This window comes from Pelobates fuscus, chromosome 6 (assembly GCF_036172605.1).
Source record: "Pelobates fuscus isolate aPelFus1 chromosome 6, aPelFus1.pri, whole genome shotgun sequence".
Classification (NCBI taxonomy): Eukaryota; Metazoa; Chordata; class Amphibia; order Anura; family Pelobatidae; genus Pelobates; species Pelobates fuscus.
Window position 1 is genome coordinate 286,771,605 of NC_086322.1, and position 20,202 is coordinate 286,791,806.

General features: G+C 39.5%; 1 protein-coding gene across 1 annotated transcript; it reads left to right on the forward strand.

Annotated features, from left to right (window-relative positions):
- The first annotated feature begins 14,888 nt into the window (after positions 1 to 14,888).
- Positions 14,889 to 19,892, forward strand: LOC134565909 (somatotropin-like). The gene is made up of 5 exons (XM_063425591.1): positions 14,889 to 14,942; positions 16,316 to 16,473; positions 16,767 to 16,883; positions 18,135 to 18,299; positions 19,443 to 19,892. Exons 1-5 carry the CDS (start codon positions 14,933 to 14,935, stop codon positions 19,641 to 19,643), a joined length of 651 nt encoding a protein of 216 aa, XP_063281661.1. The 5' UTR covers positions 14,889 to 14,932; the 3' UTR covers positions 19,644 to 19,892.
- Positions 19,893 to 20,202: the final 310 nt, after the last annotated feature.

Below are 20,202 nucleotides of genomic sequence, written 5' to 3' on the forward strand. Positions count from 1 at the left end.
AGAAGGGGCTGTGATTTGGGGATAGATAGAGTATTGTTATAGGGTGGCTGGGATGTAAGGATGGATGTGGTATTGTCATAGAGAAGATTGTTATAGAGGGGCTGGTGTTTGGGAATAGATGGGGTATCCTTGAGAAGGTATTGTTAAGGTAAGACCACCACCTCTACCAAGAACAATATGAAAGCCCTAATAAAGTCTTTGTCTCCTCCAGACTCAGTGAAGGTATGAGAGAATCTATACGCAGTTATGAGCACCGTTTATTAATCTTATTTTATACTCATATTTCTCAGGCATCAGTGCTATGGAGTCACATGCATTGACTGCCCAGAAGTAGTCAGCTTACTCGTGAAGTTCCATTGGAACTATCCTGAAACGATGGACCTTTCCACAGCTTAAGAAACATTTCTGAGGCTTCTCAGTTGCTCCAGGCATTTGCTCTGATACTGGAGAATCTTGTTTATTATCTGAAAGCTGGCAATTTCTACCCATCACTGGGATGTGGAAAATGACCACTCTGGCCCAAGTTCCAACAAGTCTTGAATTGCACAGAAGGCCCCTGGCTTTATGATATCGATGGCTCTTTAACTGCATTAGGATTGATATAACGTTCATAATTAGCCTAATTTGTGCAAAACCCTGTTTATACTCACAGGTTTGTAATTTTAAAGGCTACGATACTACGATACAGAGACATCAAGCCTCAGGTTTCAGCTCATCTGATGTTTTAGGCACTTGGTTTTCCGGTCCAACTCCATATTTGTGACTATTCTCGCACGGTCTGGAACACAAACAATACTGCAATATTATAAATAAATGTATGTTTCCTTCGTTATCGGTTTGCTGTCTTTCGATCCTACTGTATTGCTAATGTGCAAGAAAAACATGTGTAAATACTAGCTGGAGGGGGGGGGGATAAATCATGAAGCACACTCATTATCTGTCTGCTTTAGGGGAAATGATTGGTCTTAAGTGTCACACAGTTCTACACTGCTCGTTTTAGGGGGGAAAAGATAGAGTGGTCAAGGGGTTTGACAATGACAGAAAGAAAAATATCTTTAAAAGGGTATGGAAAAGAGAAAAAGGAAGATCTGAGCAAAGATTAATCAAAAGGATGGTGGGGAAATAAGGTAGCAGTAATCATGCCTCGCTTTCAGGTTCTGTATGAGTCTACACTAGCAGTCCGCGTAAGCAGACTTCCACTTCATTGACCTGTATTGGAGGTCCTTCGTTCACTTCAATCTTCAAAGTTAAAAGAGAGAAAAAAAAACAACAAGAAAAGCAATATATACTTTGCCGTTTATACAACTGTACAAATAAAGTGCATACAAGTAAACCCAAAAGTGTAATCCCAGGTAAAAAGACCAAAAGGAAAATCCCCCGTTTCAGCTAGATGCCTTCTTCAAGGGAATATTTGGATGTAATATAGTTCATGTGGAAAATAATAGCAATTACAAGCTCTTAAATGATTGTAAAAGGTATAAAGCGCCTTCTAACAAATTAATTAAATTGATACTTACTTTAAAGGTTCACCAGTATAATATATATATATATATATATATATATATATATATATATATATATATATTGATATATAAACATACCACCAGCTCGATAAGAAAACATACAAAAACTCAAAGAGATCAGTGACAGGGAATATACCAGCACACACTCGTAAATATACAGCCTTCCACAGAATCTAGCCACCAGTAAGACACTCTATGGGGTGTCTCGTGGCTATTCCCTTGGGATAGAACTTAGTGGTGTTCTAGCAAAACCACTAACAGATTTATTTAACCAACCATTGTTAACAGGAGTAGTCCAAGAAGATTGGAAGTTGGCGAATGTTGTGACCATTCACAAGAAAGGTAGTAGGGAAGAGTCGGGCAACTATAGGCCAGTAAGCCTTACTTCAGTAGGGGGGAAAGTCAGGGCCGGTGCAAGGGTTTTTGCCGCCCTAGGCAAAAGTAAAGTTTGCCGCCCCCCCCCCCCATATGACATCACAATGCCCCATGTTAACTAACGCAAGTGCTGCAGTGCCGCCGTGTTTACATTAAAAGGCCTGCAGGGACAGGCTATAGACACCAAAACCGCTACATTAAGCTGCAGTGGTTCTGGGGACTAAAGTGTCCCTTTAATGTGAGGTAAATTAGAGATTGGTGCCACGAATAATATACTAGATTGCCTACTTACAACCAGATGAGGATGGTGATGGGCTCTAGCTGCAGTCTGGCTCCACTCGTCTGGTGTAGAACAGGCTCTCTGGAGGCTGTTTGTGTTCTGGGAGAACGGAAAGCAGCTCCATTTTTTTAAAGGCCCTTTACACAGCTCATGGTCTGGGCCCCAGGGTCCACCTTCATGTTCCACCAAATAGTTTGTTCACAGGAGTAGGGGATGTCCTGATATGTGTGTAAGGAATGCATTGTGTGAATCTGTGTTTGTATGTGTAAGGGCTGCAATGTGTGTTTCTGTGTATGTACGGGATGCAGTGTGTGCATCTGTAAGGGGTGCATTGAGTGTGTGTAAGGGGTGCATTGAGTGTGTGTAAGGAATGCATTGTGTGTTTCTGTGTGTGTAAGGGATGCATTGTATGTAAGGGTTGAATTGCTTGTGTGTGTGTGTCTGTGTGTGTGTGTAATACATTGTGTGTTTTTCTGTGTGCAAGGGGTGCATTGTGTGTGTGTGATGGATGTCAATCTCTCCCCCCTCCCTTGTCACTCTCTTCTCCCCCTCTCCCTCCCTCGTCACTCTCTTCTCTCCCCCCCCTCGTCACTCTCTTCTCTCCCCCCCTTGTCCCTCTCTTCTCCCCCCTTGTCCCTCTCTTCTCCCCCCTCTTGTCCCTCTCTTCTCCCCCCTCTTGTCCCTCTCTTCTCCCCCTCCCTTGTCACTCTCTTCCCCCCTCTCCCTGTCCATTGATTCTCCCTGTCCATTTATTCCCCCCTTCCCTGTCCATTTATTTCTCCCCCCCTCCCTGTCCATTTATTTCTCCCCCTCCCTCTCCATGTATTTCTCCTCCCCCCCTCTCTCTCCATTTATTTCTCCTCCCCCCCTCTCCCTCCATTTATTCCCCCCTCCCTCTCCATTTATTTCTCCTGCCCCCCCTCCCTCCCTCTCCATTTATTTCCCCCCCTCCCTGTCCATTTATTTCTCCCCCCCTCCCTGTCCATTTATTTCTCCCCCCCGTCCATTTATTTCTCCCCCCCTCCCTCTCCATGTATTTCTCCTCCCCCCTCTCTCTCCATTTATTTCTCCTCCCCCCCTCCCTCTCCATTTACTTCCCCCCCTCCCTCCCTCTCCATTTATTTCTCCTGCCCCCCCTTCCTCCCTCTCCATTTATTCCCCCCCTCCCTGTCCATTTATTCTCCCTGTCCATTTATTCCCCCCCCCTGTCCATTTATTTCTCCCCCCCTCTCCATTTATTTCTCCCCCCCCCTCTCCATGTATTTCTCCTCCCCCCCTCTCTCTCTCCATTTATTTCTCCTCCCCCCTCCCTCTCCATTTATTTCCCCCCCTCCCTCCCTCTCCATTTATTTCTCCTGCCCCCTCCCTCCCTCTCCATTTATCCCCCCCCCATTTATTTCCCACCCCCTCCCTCTCCATTTATTTCTCACCCCCCCCCCTCCCTTTATTACCCCCACCCTCCCCTACCTATGTTGTAGCGTGGCCGAGCTCTGTACTGTCCGCGGGTACAGGGAGCTTTTGTTTCCTGTACCCGGACGGACTAAAAGGAAGTGAACACTCAGTGTTCACTTCCTGTTAGTCCGTCCGGGTACAGGAGACAAATGCTCCCTGTACCGGCGGATCACACAGGGCTCGGCCACGCTACAGTGAGGGAGTGACAGCAGGAGGGAGCGCTGAGCGCTTCCCTCCTGTCAGCCCCTCTCCTCTGGCTGCGCCCGGGCGAAGCTGCAGCCGCCTGAGGCGCTCTACAGAGCGCTCGGCGGCTGCAGCATTAGGGGGGCCGGCGCTCCTGGCGGCGCCCCTTCCCAAGGGGCGCCCTAGGCGGCTGCCTAGTCCGCCTTAATGGTAGCGCCGGCCCTGGGGAAAGTGATGGAAACCATGTTAAAGGATAGGATTGTTGAACATCTAAACATACATGGATTTCAAGATCAGAGACAACATGGGTTTACTTCAGGGAGACCATGCCAAACTAATCTTATTGATTTTTTTGATTGGGTAACTAAAATTATAGATCAGGGTGGTGCAGTATAATGGGATTTGTCGAGGACATTTAAATGACGGGTTTAAAAATCTAGACTACATTGTACAGCACTACAGAATCTGATGGCGCTATATAAATAACAAAATAATAATAAATAATAATAATAAATGTTACGCCTTGCTTGCAGGTTTGAATGCCTCTGTGTGGCTCACTTACAAGCATTTACGTGGTTAATGGAGAGTATAGAGAAATAATTAGAATTAACTAGTGGCGAATGTAATAGGCGCTCACCCTTCTCCAGTATGGATTTGGGAGACGCAATAAGTGACACTCTAGCTGTAGAGGAGTACAAGTTTATATTCTTTATATTCTACGGTAAAGAAAAAACACGCTATCTCCAGCTCTTATTATAACGGATAACCAGTTAAATACCGCCCTTGAAAACGGGGCACAGCAACATTAATCTGTATAATCTGTATCTCTTTATTTATGTGTTTACAATGCTCTAATATGGGCACACCATCCAAATAAAGGGAAGAATATGGACTTTTATGTGGACATTATTAAGGACATTCTTTTGCCAGCACTTTGCCCTCGAACAAAATGGCGAAATCACCCTCTGCATATGTGGAAACCTGAACACGAATCTACATCACAGAAAAGGAAGCTGGATCCCACGTGACCGGGAAGGAGGCATCATCGAATAGTGGGATGGATAGAGACTATTCAGATTCCCGGAAGTGACATCACGCGCTCGATTTTCCGTGCGTGCGCGATGACGTCACCAATAAGGGATAGAGTACTTTGAATTTCCTCATACTCCCCCATGAGAACGCACGTGATTGGCTGGAATGCGGTCCGTTTCCTCCAATCCGGACGGAAGCAGGGATATTTAAGTATAACAAACCAGGATGGAAGTCACCAATTGAGAAAGCCGGGTGAGATCGGCGAAACGCGTTTTGGACAACTACCAGGATATTGTATGTATTTTAAATGGTTTTCAATGTTCGTATGAATAAATCTTTATTGAGTTACATGCATCTGGTACATCTTCTATCCTGCTGAAAGGGGGAAGGAGTCATCCCTAAAAAGGACTCACGGGCCATTACACTTAGAGCCAGGTTACGGGCTCTTACTCAGGTGAGAAGAAAACCTCCACCTTTATTTCTGATACCAAAAGTTATAAGGATTTCAACACCAGGGCGAATTTTCCCTGTTTTCTTTTTGTTCTTTCTTGAGGAACATACAACAAACGGATCGAATACTACCCAGATATCTTACATACCCTTAAGAAATTGCTGGGGAGTAAGTGATTAATTACTAAGCGCTACACACTCTCACTATCACATATTGGTTGTGTATATAGTGGATTTATTGTACAGCAACATTAATGGAGATATTTTCAGTGTTGGCCTTAGAAGGTCTATCCGCACGCTAGGCCCTTCTACGGCCCGCATGGATTATTTGGAAATTTATCTTTGTTACTATCTGTAGCTGTGCACATTTGTTCACTGATGACTGGCTGAGAACCCTGGACAAGAGTGAATGGGTTTGTAAAATTAATCCTAAGAGGTCGGTTCTAGGGAGAGATCCATTTTTCCTCAAACTGGTCCAAAGACGTTAGTCAAAAAATTTACAGGGATTCACAGATCCATAACCACTGGTTTAAGCACTCTTTTTTCATTATTGCTAATCTGCAAGTAGTATAAATTGTCTATGGAGAGACTTAGAGATGTTGAAGATATACATTCTAATACAAAAAACACCACTATATAATATATAATGTTTGCTATAATCTTTTTGTTATTTTCCTTAATGAATAGACATAAACCATAGAAATAGAATTTTTCCAGTAAAACTCTACTGCCCTCTGTAGGCGTTTATTAAGAATGCGATAGCTTTAACTTCATAACAGACATTGTAGGGGAAAATCTAAATTTTTAGGGTCTTTAAGTTAAAAGATTTTGGGTGAGGATACAATTGATTCATTTAATTACTCAGAACATAAAGTTGGCGATCTCTGTGTTTATATTTTGTTTGATAAAACCAAATATTATAACTATATTGATCAATTAAAGTAATATACCCTGTTCTTTCTTGTACAGGGGTTGGAGATATATCAATCAGCAACATATGAGGACATTCAAAATGTGCGTGTTTTATCATCAAAAAGCATGATCGGAGAGCATCCGTGCATGGAATAAGACAAAGGGAGTGCGGTCGCTAGCCCCCCCACATTTTAAAATACAGAGTCATGGGAGCTGTGGGTTCACTCTCATCAATATCCTTATATAATAACACGTTACAAGGTTGCCACCCAGTTCATACCATGAACTCTAAATCACATTACTTACAAATGACATGGAAATATAGGAAAGGAACCTAGCTTTTTATTAAATAATAGCTGAAACTCCATATTTACGAACCATGTTGTCCAGTCCTGGATAAATTCACATTTGGATTTTATTATGTCTCTAAAGGGTAATAAGTAAAGCTTGTGTTCAACTGATTATCATGTTAATACATGGGGGCTTATGTACAAAGAGCAATTATTGGGCATAATTCTAAAGTGGAACTATCGCCATGGAAGAAAATGGAATGTTGATGTTGATTGCTCTGAGTTTAGAACTCTACCCCAGCATTTCTCTTTTACATAACCCCGTATGGCTTGAGGGATCAGGGTAATTGTTACGCCCAACTGGTAACCAAAGTTTAAGTAGGGTTACTGTAAAGAAATCTTTGGTCAAAGAAAGACTACATGTGTCACACACCATACAGTGTGTGGTTATATTTGGAGATTTGGTCCAAAGACTGGACAGTATTCTACAGTGCAGTCGCTTCATAGATTTACAAAATGAGCACTAAACATTTTGGTGATATTCCCCCTAAAAACATAAAGTGCGAGTAGATTTGCAGTATTTCTGTATATGAAACAAAACAAAAAAAACTATATCGTAAATGATCACTAGACTTGAAAAGCAAGATAAAGATGTCCACCATTTGCACAGTACGGGTGGTGGATTTAATTTCAGGTGATAGCTGTACAGACACTGTTTCATGTAAAGGATTAAAGTATCAATTTGAGAAGGAAAAGCAATGCGGCTAATAATGTATGAGTCTTTTTTTAAATCTCACAGTCTTTGTAAATTCTGTTTGACCCAAAACAACAGAAAAAATTAGCTTCCCTATTGTTTATAAAACCATACTATCGTAGAAGGATGAAGATCGCACAGGTCCCTAAGTAGGTATCCAGTAGCCCCTAAACTTCGTTCTTCACCTAGGGACGGTAAATGGGGCCAAACAAATTCCTGGTTCGGGGGCCCCTGTCTAATCCATGGGAGCTAGGCTGCTGCCTAGTGTTGCCTTTATGGTTAATCCTATTCTGCATACTATGATCATGTCAACAGAAGTTATAACTACTGGTTTCCTCTGCATATAGTTAATGAAACATATAGCATTATATGTCATGAGACAGTCCCTTCTGTGAGTGTCTCCCGGGGTGGTAGATATGCGTACCTTGGAGCTTTCTAAGTGAACAGATTTAGTTTTTTCTTAAAACGATTCATTTGCGAAAATAAAAGTATAAAGTGACTCTGTCCTACTAGGACTGTTTGAGCCTGGGAACAAGGAACTGGTGTTTGAACCCAGTGATTTAATGTTACACCCCAAGAATTTCCTTGGAATAAGCCTATTACATTGAGCGGATGTCCTTTGGAGCTTACAATCTAGTACATATCTGGTACAGTGTAGTTGAACAAGAGACTTTGACAACTGCAGACATATCTGAGAATTAATTAAGTTCAGTGTTATAAAATGGAGCTTATTCACTAAAAAACTTTGATAAGCCAATAATCAACTTGAAATGTGACCAAATTTACCAAATTATTTCCTATTCGGTTATTTTGTGCCAGACAACTCACTGTTCAGCAAATAAGACCATAGGAGTATGGGAACATTTATATAATTATTGATTTTTTTAATATTTACCACTGGCTTTTAATTAGTGATTGGGGGAAAAAGATAAGAATTTGCAGCTTTCAGTCTTCACTTTCTAATCTTTTGGATAAAATGTCCAAAAAGATATTGTAAAACTAAACTAATCAGCAATGTATCTTTATTTCAGATGTATAAAAGCTTTGTGATTGAGTAAGCTATATATATGTTATGTATGCATAAATACATATTTATTATTATTCTTATTTTGCATCTAAATCCTACATGACTGTTGTTGTGTTTGTTTGTTTGTTTGCTTGTTGGTTTGTTATGAATGATCATGACGAAATGGTGCCCAAAAAACAGCGCTATTGAGCCTGTGTTTGTCTTAGAATTAAATTCAACTGCAAACAAGTGTCCAGCAATCCAAAATATTTGCTTAATGGCAAAATAAAAAAGGTGGTCCGTCATGAAAAGTAATATTATTGGTCCGTCCCTTCCCTTTACCAAACATGTTGCTCGGGCGGGAGAGGATTAAGAGGTCAAATGAGCCAAAATATATAAAGTGTGTGACAAGAGCATTAAATTTATGCTTACTAATCTTTCAGATCGCACCTTGCCAAGATAAGGAACGTCATAGAATATTTAAAAATGTTGATCCCAAAGTAAATTAAAAAAGTAAATCTTTTATCATATCACAGTAATTTAGCTATATTGCTGTGCTATATTAGCTATGTTCCAAATTAATCTTATTCTATTTCTTAAAATGAGGAAAAGTCTCGCGCCAGAGCTTATTTTAGGAATTTGTTGCAACGGGGCTGGATATTTTTGCAAACAATAAATTCTTTTTTTTGTGTTATAATAAAGCTAATTAATTTTAAACTAACAGGTATCTTGTAAAATCCAATCGTAACACATCAAAAATTGAAGAGATTGTCAGACAGACTGACAGACAGATTATTATGTTATTATGGTGCTAGATGTGTCTTAGTACCCTGAGGTAAGTATTGTAACCATTTGAGAATGGTTTGACAGATTAACTGAGGTCCACCGGGAAATGGTCACCTCCTCGTCTAGAGATTGGAATCTCCTTCTTGGAACTTCCATTAACTTTGTGAGCTAAGCCCTGCCATACAGGACTGACTCATTGGCTGAGATTAACCACCAGACTAGCTCAGTCCAGGGAAGTTCCTGGCCTCAGAGGAGGCAGTGACCAGTGGACCCCAGGAAAGCTATCAAACTGCTCTTAGTACAAGGCGAAAACTACTACAGTGGGCTGTAGCGGTTTTGGTGCTTGGAGGATTGCTGTAACAAAAGTATCTAGTAATTATCAGATCAGGATAAATGGACCTGCAATCCCCTAGTGTCATACAGCAACTAGTTAAAAAAATATAAACTTTAATTGCATTTTATTTCTATAAAATGTGGTTTAAATGAGGTTATCTAGCAGGTTAGAAAAGAGCAGCACAGGTTAGTGTGAAGCCCCATGTTAGAAAAGGACATCAAAGGTCAGTAAGGGGCCACAAGCCTCCTGTGCGCCTATCATGTTCCTGTGCTTAATATGCAATAGTATGTAAGGCAATGAATCTGCGTATTTACACTCTGTTGAATATATCACACAATGTATTAATTCATAACGGTGATACCGAACACTCCGTCAGGTACAGAGATACAAAAACAAAGACTTCCAGGAGAAACAGTTGACCAATCCCCACTGAATATATTCATAACTATCACTACTATTTCTCTGATGTAATCATTTACCGGAAATTCCAGATCAAACCAACAAGGAGCAATCCACAATTAAAAAAATAAAATATTGTATAGTTTTATTCCAAAATATTGTGTGTAGTAGGTGGAGAAGAAGGTTAGCATACATATAGGATTATATAATATATATTGATACAAAGTAATAGAGTCAGGTTTTATGATCTTCTGATTCAAGTTCTGTTAGGTGATAGGTCCATTTTGGAGGAAAAAAACAACAACAAAAAACACGTGTATTACTTTAATTATTGGACGAAGACTTTTCAGATAGTTTACAAAAGGCTAAATTCTGCTCAATTTTTAATCTGGCTGATAAAAATTTTTAGAGGTTCACAATATTCACTGTCGACCAAACTGAAACTCCACTGAGCCAAATGTATTCCTGATATGTGAGGGTCATTTGAAAGCTCCAACTGAAGTGTAACCAAATGTGCCTGTTCTAACAACGGATAAGGTAGGAGTAGGAGGAGGGATGGGGTATTGTTAGACTGGGGTTTGGGTTTAGGGAAGGATGAGATATAATCAGACTGGGGTTTGGGTTTAGGGAGGGATGGGATATTGTTAGACTGGGGTTTGGGAATGGATGGGTTATTATTAGACTGGGATTTGAGGAGAGATGGGATATCGTTAGACTGGGAATTGGGTTTGGGGAGGGATGGGATATCATTAGACTGGGGTTTGGATTTTTGGAGGGATGGTATATCATTTGACTGGAGATTGGGCTTGGGGAGATATGGGATATCATTAGAGTGGGGTTTGAGTTTGGGGAGGGATCGTATATCATTAGGCTGGGGATTGGGTTTGGGAAGGGATGGGATGGGATATCGTTAGACTGGGGATTGGGTTTGCGGAGGTATGGGATAACATTAGACTGGGGTTTGGGGAGAAATGGGATATCGTTGGAGTGGGGTTTAAATTTGGAAACAGATTGGGTATTATTATAGGATTTGGGGATGGACGGGGTAGCATTATAGAAGGTTAAGATTTGGGGATGGGTGAAGTGTTATTATAGAGGGCCATGATTTGGGGATGGATGGGTTATTGTTATAGTGGGGCTGTGATTTGGGTATGATGGGGTATTTTTAGAAGGGGCTGTGATTTGGGGATAGATAGAGTATTGTTATAGGGTGGCTGGGATGTAAGGATGGATGTGGTATTGTCATAGAGAAGATTGTTATAGAGGGGCTGGTGTTTGGGAATAGATGGGGTATCCTTGAGAAGGTATTGTTAAGGTAAGACCACCACCTCTACCAAGAACAATATGAAAGCCCTGATAAAGTCTTTGTCTCCTCCAGACTCAGTGAAGGTATGAGAGAATCTATACGCAAGTAATGAGCACTGTTTATTAATCTTATTTTATACTCATATTTCTCAGGCATCAGTGCTGTGGAGTCACATGCATTGACTGCTCAGAAGTAGTCAGCTTACCCGTGAAGTTCCATTGGAACTGTCCTGAAACGATGGACCTTTCCACAGCTTAAGAAACATTTCTGAGGCTTCTCAGTTGCTCCAGGCATTTGCTCTGATACTGGAGAATCTTGTTTATTATCTGAAAGCTGGCAATTTCTACCCATCACTGGGATGTGGAAAATGACCACTCTGGCCCAAGTTCCAACAAGTCTTGAATTGCACAGAAGGCCCCTGGCTTTATGATATCGATGGCTCTTTAACTGCATTAGGATTGATATAACGTTCATAATTAGCCTAATTTGTGCAAAACCCTGTTTATACTCACAGGTTTGTAATTTTAAAGGCTACGATACTACGTTACAGAGACATCAAGCCCCAGGTTTCAGCTCATCTGATGTTTTAGGCACTTGGTTTTCCGGTCCAACTCCATATTTGTGACTATTCTCACACGGTCTGGAACACAAACAATACTGCAATATTATAAATAAATGTATGTTTCCTTCGTTATCGGTTTGCTGTCTTTCGATCCTACTGTACTGCTAATGTGCAAAAAAAACATGTGTAAATACTAAATAGCTGGGGGGGTGGGGGGGAATAAATCATGAAGCACCCTCATTGTCTGTCTGCTTTAGGGGAAATGATTGGTCTTAAGTGTCACACAGTTCTGCACTGCTCTTTTTAGGGGCAAAAAGATAGAGTGGTCAAGGGGTTTGACAATGACAGAAAGAAAAATATCTTTAAAAGGGTATGGAAAAGACAAAAAGGAAGATCTGAGCAAAGATTAATCAAAAGGATGGTGGGGAAATAAGGTAGCAGTAATCATGCCTCGCTTTCAGGTTCTGTATACCCTAGCAGTCCGCGTAAGCAGACTTCCACTTCATTGACCTGTATTGGAGGTCCTTCGTTCACTTCAACCTTCAAAGTTAAAAGAGAGGAAAAAAAAAAACAACAAGAAAAGCAATATATACTTTGTCGTTTATACAACTGTACAAATAAAGTGCATACAAGTAAACCAAAAAGTGTAATCCCAGGTAAAAAGACCAAAAGGAAAATCCCCCGTTTCAGCTAGATGCCTTCTTCAAGGGAATATTTGTATGTAATATAGTTCATGTGGAAAATAATAGCAATTAGAAGCTCTGAAATGATTGTAAAAGGTACATAGTGCCTTCTAACAAATTAATTAAATTGATACTTACTTTAAAGGTTCACCAGTATAATATATATACATATATATTGATATATAAACATACCACCAGCTCGATAAGAAAACATACAAAAACTCAAAGAGATCAGTGACAGGGAATATACCAGCACACACTCGTAAATATACAGCCTTCCACAGAATCTAGCCACCAGTAAGACACTCTATGGGGTGTCTCGTGGCTATTCCCTTGGGATAGAACTTAGTGGTGTTCTAGCAAAACCACTAACAGATTTATTTAACCAATCATTGTTAACAGGAGTACTCCCAGAAGATTGGAAGTTGGCGAATGTTGTGACCATTCACAAGAAAGGTAATAGGGAAGAGTCGGGCAACTATAGGCCAGTAAGTAGAGTCCTAACCTCAACATCTGAGGAAAGGGATTTAGGGGTGATTATTTCTGATGACTTAAAGGTAGGCAGACAATGTAATAGAGCAGCAGGAAATGCTAGCAGAATGCTTGGTTGTATAGGGAGAGGTATTAGCAGTAGAAAGAAGAAAGTGCTCATGCCATTGTACAGAACACTGGTGAGACCTCACTTGGAGTATTGTACGCAGTACTGGAGACCGTATCTTCAGAAGGATATTGATACTTTAGAGAGAGTTCAGAGAAGGGCTACTAAACTGGTTCATGGATTGCAGGATACAACTTACCAGGAAAGGTTAAAGGATCTTAACATGTATAGCTTGGAGGAAAGACGAGACAGGGGGGATATGCTAGAAACATTTAAATACATAAAGGGAAACACAGTAAAGGAGGAGACTATATTTAAAAGAAGAAAAACTACCACAACAAGAGGACATAGTCTTAAATTAGAGGGACAAAAGTGTAAAAATAATATCCGGAAGTATTACTTTACTGAGAGGGTAGTGGATGCATGGAATAGCCTTCCAGCTGAAGTGGAAGAGGTTAACACAGTATAGGAGTTTAAGCATGTGTGGGATAGGCATAAGGTTATCCTAACTATAAGATAAGGCCAGGGACTAATGAAAGTATTTAGAAAATTGGGCAAACTAGATGGGCCGAATGGTTCTTATCTGCCGTCACATTCTATTAGGTAGAGGAACAGCCTAAAAGGGATATATATATTATATATATTAATTGTGTTACTTTTTTGATTTATTGTTACATCTGTTTGTTACTTATCATAGATACACATCTTTTTATTTGGATACAGTCACATATCCAGGTGGCATTCATCTCACACTTCGTGTGAGACTAATTGCCTTCTTTTTGCATATGAGATAAGAAAACATGACTCATCAGACCAGCCAACCTTCTTCTATTGCTCTATGGTCCAGTACTGATGCTCACGTCCTGACGGAAGATGCTTTCAGAGGTGGACAAGGGTTATCATGGGTACTCTGACCAGTCTGTAGCTGCACAGCCCCATACGCAGCAAACTGAGAGTCACTGTGTGTTCTAACACCTTTCTATCATGGCCAGAATTAAGTTTTTTTTAGCAATTTGAGCTACAGTAGCTATTACGTGTGACCAGGCCAGATGGGCTACCCTTTGCTCCCAATTAGCATTATTGAGACAAGGGCACCCATTACCCTGATGCTGGTTTATCTGTTGTCCTTCCTTGTACCACTTTTGGTATTTATTAACCATTGTGTACCAGAAACACTCCACAAGATTTGCCTTTTTGGAGATGCTATGACCCATTCATCAAGACATCACTATTTATTCCTTGTCAACGTCACTCAGATCTTTTAGTTTGCAAATTTTTCCTGCTTGCAACACATGAAATTCAAGAACTGGCTGTTCACTTGCTGCCTAATATATCCCACCCCTGGACAGGTGCCATTGTAACGATAAAATCAATGCTATTCACTTCACCTGCCCGTGATTTTAATGTTGTGGCTGATCAGTGTGAATATATATATATATTATATAGCTTCAAGAATCAAGTTTATTTATTTTTTTTCATTTTAGCTCCTGTAGCCTATTGGGGTGCCACCCTTTAAATCATCTGTTGTATCTGGGATATGCTGATTTTTTTTCTTCCTGTGTATTAAAAATCATCAGCAAAACCAGAGAAATGAATTTAAAAAAAAGTTTCACACTAAAATCACTAAACCGTGTCCTTATTTTTTTGTCATCTATAGTATGTTTTTTTTTAATTCAAATTCATGTTTGATATTAAATCTTAGCATGTAAAAGAATAAAAATTAAAAAAAATTAACCTAATACGGCCATGAGAGCCTATGAACACCTCGGCCATGAGAGCCTATGAACACCTAGATAATGTCAAAGCAGTTTATTGCATATTAATTCCCATCACATGGAAACGCTGCATAAATGTAGAAGTTCTTCCTGACGACACAAGAAATAGGATGTCAACCATATCCCTATTAATAAGATTATGTATATAACATGACTCTAACCAGACCACTGCCAGCATTCACCAAAGTTTTCATCTCAGCTTCTACAAGCTCCACATCAACTGTGCCACACCATGGATTCAGGTATGGATCTACCTCAATGTAGCCCGATCAGATATAGAATATGGAACTAAATATCAAGCTGCTTTGCACAGGAACTTTTAGAATGAACGGGAACAGCTAAACATTGCCCTCTAGCTGGTGCTAAACTACATTTTCCAAAATTCCCTGGCTGATGTTTTTGGAAAATGTTCTGTAAAATGATCACTGCAGGAGGGTTGTGGTGGGACATCCCTAGATTACAAGGTTTGGTTATTCTAGGTCCATATTCATAATGTCACACTGGCTAAATTCGTTTGGGTCTTTCGTGTAAGTCGAGTTAGCCATTCGTACATCAGCTTGTGCAGAAGATTCCAATGATAATCTGTACATTCACCATTTTTGATGATGTAGACTGGTAAAATTCATGAATCTATAGATTATTATTATTGATGGAACTTCTTAGCAGGTGTATTCTGAGATATACAAAGCAATGAAACTCAACATAAATATTACTGGTGGAACTTCGTGTTTTACCTCTGACTACTAATCTCATGGAGGCAAATTCTCTGCACTGATTTAAATCCAACTTTAACTCTAAGCTAATGGTAATTAAGAGGACTTGAAGCCTACAGATACACTAACACAATAAACAGTAATTCAACAAGGTTAATCTTTTTGAACCCATTTGTAGCCTGATAGAATGTGAAAGTCTTTGGCCTACATCAGTTACTTTTTAAATACTTAGATGGGTCAGAGTTAGAATTCTATTTACATTATCCCACAGAAGATCACCTCGAGGTGTCACCAGACATCAAGGAAACAAATGCACCTTAGTTTGATCATAACATCTTTTTTTTCCCAGGACAGAGCTGTAAATTAGAGAAAGGTAAATGTATCTTTGTACGATAAAATGCTCTGACGCTACCATTGATTACTAGCAACGAATGGTATTATATAACCACTTACTGCAAACATTTTAACCAAATTTAATACATTGTTACAGTTAAACAGAGATACCTCCGAGAGCGGGTTTTTATGCATAGTCAACTGAAACTATGTCTTAAATTTCAAGTAAAGATGAATATCTGTAAACACTTAACCAGTGATCATGTCTATTTTAGTTGACGTTAAAAGTATTATTCATTGAAAATGTATTTGGATTTTGTAGAATATTTGAGGGTTGCCATTGTAGATACTACAATATCAAGTTGTCAAACTAAATACAGGAGTATAAATTTAATTTAGTATAAGTTAATAGCCATCAAGACACAGTTAGCAGCCGGCGTGATTGATTTTAAGGGCTACAGTAATGGCTCCTTAGTTCTTAACACTTAGCTAAAACATAATTGGTTGCAATCACTTCCACAACTTCTTTGATTGGACGTCAAAGTGAGCTTTCTCTCTGTTTTCTCCAGGGTTTTTCTCTCCTCTCGTATTCCTGGTTATATTGTCGATCCAGAACCATTTTCATGTTAGGGCTTTTCCATCAGTGCCTTTGTCAAATCTCATTACAAATGCTGTGAACCGGGCCCAGGACCTTCATCTGCTGGCTGCAGACACATACCGGGACTATGTAAGTACCCATTATAACAAACATTTGTGACAGATAGCATATTACAGTAGTGTATGCAAGGAAAAGGCTGTCTACCCCAAACCCTTCTCCGTCATTGATGCAATTCTTTAGAACCCCTATGTCTACAGAAGTATTGTTAGCTATGATGCTTTTTCTTGGTGAAGAACATCAAACATTGGACAAATTATTGGCCAATTCATAACCAATATCTTTGCTAGATAGCTTCCTAATTATTGTAAATTAAATGTGTAGCTGGTAATTAGAAATGTGAAGTGCAATTTGTGTCTTTAAAGGAACGTACCTACATCCCAGAAGACCAGAGACATTCAAATAAAAATTCCCGCGCTGTATATTGCTATTCAGAAAGCATCCGTGCCCCATCAGACAAGGACAATACCCACCAAAAATCTGTGAGTACACTGCTGGAACGTGTAGAAACTAGAAAGCATTATTGATTAGGAAACTACGATTTTCGTTGAGCGGCACAAAATGATATGGGTGTTATTTAGTGATACCACAGCCTGTATTTTGTATATTTCATATTTCTGCTCTACCCTAGAAGACTTTTCAACTAATTTTGCTTACATTTGAATTTATACTGTAAGTTTGCTGGGGGTTGTAGTCTCTCTGTGTAGACCTGTCTTGCAGGTAAAATCATCTGGTGAACTGGAAAAATATTGGTAATTCCTATTTCAACAGTTTGGTCCCTGTATCCTTATTTTATTATTACACATATATATACGACACCAATTAATGGTACAGCCATAGATACGTTGACTAGTAAATGTTAGTGTGACATGCAAACGAAAAGATCCAGTAGGTTCTGAGATCTCTACCGACAGCTGGAGAGGGAAACGGATAGGTTAAACACAAGTTGGCTATAACATTAAAGAGCAGAGCAGCACCGTGGGTTTGAACAGGTTCAGGGAAGGAGAGAGTCAGATTGGATGGTAGTAAGCTTCAGACATATGAGGCAGCATGGTAAAAAGGTATGGAAAAGGGAGACATTTTTGTTCTTCAATCTACCACCTGAAATATTTAATTTATGCAGAAACCACCAGGTTCGTGATCAGCTTCTGACACGATGAAGGGTTATAGAGACCTTTCACTGATAATTCAGTGCATTGAACCTAAATTATTTTTCCAAATGGACTAGAGCAGTGAAGGCTCACCTTTGCACCAAATGTTTTTTTGAGTATATTTTTTAATAATTCTCAGATTCTTGGACATCAAGAGAAATTGTAATTTAGAAACATCTTGGATGCTGTCCGATGCACATTTCTCATCAGAAATGCCAGATTTAGAGAGTGCAAAGGATTGCCATCCCAGGACTAAAATACCTATTACCCAATCAACTAATTAGCAACGCTTTAAAGGAACACTTTAGTCACAATAACATAGCTCACGGCAACGGTTACAGAACAAAAAGAATGTGGCGCTGCACCAGACAAAAAACAGGGTGTCCCTTCGCTTGCCACTGGGCTAATGCAGAGTTGACTAACCAATTAACTAACTTGTCCAACATTGGGCATCAACAATAGTCTTTGAGAGCTGTGGGCAAGTGCAGCACAATGAGCTGCAGTGGTTATGGTGCTTTGGCAGCCTCCTAATCATACACGACTCTCCATCATATGTAACCTTACTTTTGTCAATCACTGCAGGACATGGAGCTACTGCGCTTTTCACTGACCCTCATTCAGTCCTGGCTAAATCCCGTGCAAGTCCTCAACAGAGTATTCACCAACAACCTAGTTTTCGGGAACGCAGATAACACGGTGTATGAAAAGCTGCGAGATATGGAAGAAGGGATCCTGGCCCTGATTAGAGTGAGTACGAAATGTGGCAAAATATTAATTGGAAAGACGTAGCCAGTGCATGATTTGTTGTTTAAAGATTACTCAACTTGATATGAAATTTACTTCTGCAAAGAAAATGAGGATTCTTCCAATGATAGCCAAAGCTTCCTTTAAAAAGATACAAAACTTTGCATGCTTTAAAGACAATATCATCAAAGCAGAGAAAAAGACAGAATTTGGAAATGGGAGGGAATAGTTTGATGGGTATATGTGCTCATTGTAAGATTTAGATGGTTGGTTGAAAATTATTACGAAGAATAATCTTCAGAAATGCTGGGCCATTTTAAATTATATTTAGCAAGTATTGGTAAAATGATAAATGTCTGTTGTCTGTTGTGTTAGGGACAAAAAGACCATATATGGAGCAAGAGATAAGCATAAGAGTAGTTTAAAATACGAGAGCAAGTCGGTTGTGGTGTGCCAGAACCGATGATGTGGTAAGGCCTGTAAATAAAAGAGGGACCACACAAGTGTAAAGGGGAGGGGGGAAAGGAGGATATATTGAGTAGTGGGAGTGGAGGGAGGGCCATGCAAATCGCTAGACCACGAACGGTGTGGAGTAAAGCAAGGGTTCCCTTTAAGCAGGGAAAACACATGCCCATCCCACAATTACAGGCCAAACGTCCTTAATATTTGCATTCCAAATCTTAATGTGAATGTTTTAAATAAAAAGTACATGTTTTTGGACAAATGTAAACATTGCCATTGCTCACAGCAATGTTTTATAGTGTCCAAATAAAGGGACAGCATCTGTGCTCTAAAACCTCAACATTAAGATGTAGATGTTCCCTTTGATATTTTTAATGCGTTATATAGTGCTCTTTAAAAATACTGGTTAACTACATCCTGTAATGTCAATTTAATAAATCTAAAATTTTTGGTCCTATTTAGATTTACGTTTCCATTGCATCTTTCTTTTTTTAATTGCATTATGGGGAAAAAAAATCTCTATTAATATATTACTATATACTGTGTCAATATTTGGAGAACATGTATGACTTTTGAATGACACTCAAACGTTTGGATGGAATTCATGCTAAGTGATTGAGATTGCAGATTATTTAGTTATTTTTACAGTGGGAGAGGAAATTAACTGGTTTTGTTATTATACAGGAAATGGAAGAAGGGAACGCTCGTAGCTATGACCTCATGAGACTCACCTACGATAAATTCGACATTAACCAGCGCAGTGACAATGCTTTGGTGAAAAACTATGGTCTTTTGTCGTGTTTCAAAAAAGACATGCACAAAGTTGAAACTTACTTGAGGGTCATGAAGTGTCGGCGGTTTGTTGAGAGCAACTGTGCAATTTAAATATCCTTTTCAGGATAATAATTTTACGCCATTCCCTTTCCAGCCAGAATCTCGTAACAAATATTGGGATATTGTCACTAGTTTATCTCGCAGAAAGAGGATAATCGTTTAATTTAAGTAGCATTACTTTTACTATTCTAGCCTGAAAAAAAAAAAGAAAACTGTGTGTGTCGCTTGTGCTTATAAATATATATTGTATTATCCGTGTAAAATTGTTGTACAAGGAGCGTCAATATGAAAACAAATAAAGAATGCATTTAAGTTCAGTAGTGCAATCCAATCCATTGGTACTGTGTTTTATCTTTTAGTTAATAATAATATGAAAAGTATTTAACCAAAAATTGTACATTTAACTTATTCTTGGGTTATAGGTGTTATCATTTAATGGCACTCACATTTTATAGACGTCAAATGGGAAACACCTTGTAGAATAAACATATCTAAAATTACCAAAAATAATACAAAAAAAAAAGCCACTCTAACGCCTTCATTCGGATACATCTAATACGTGGGGGAAAGACTATAGCAAAGCTATAATCACCGCTCTATGGGAGAGAGG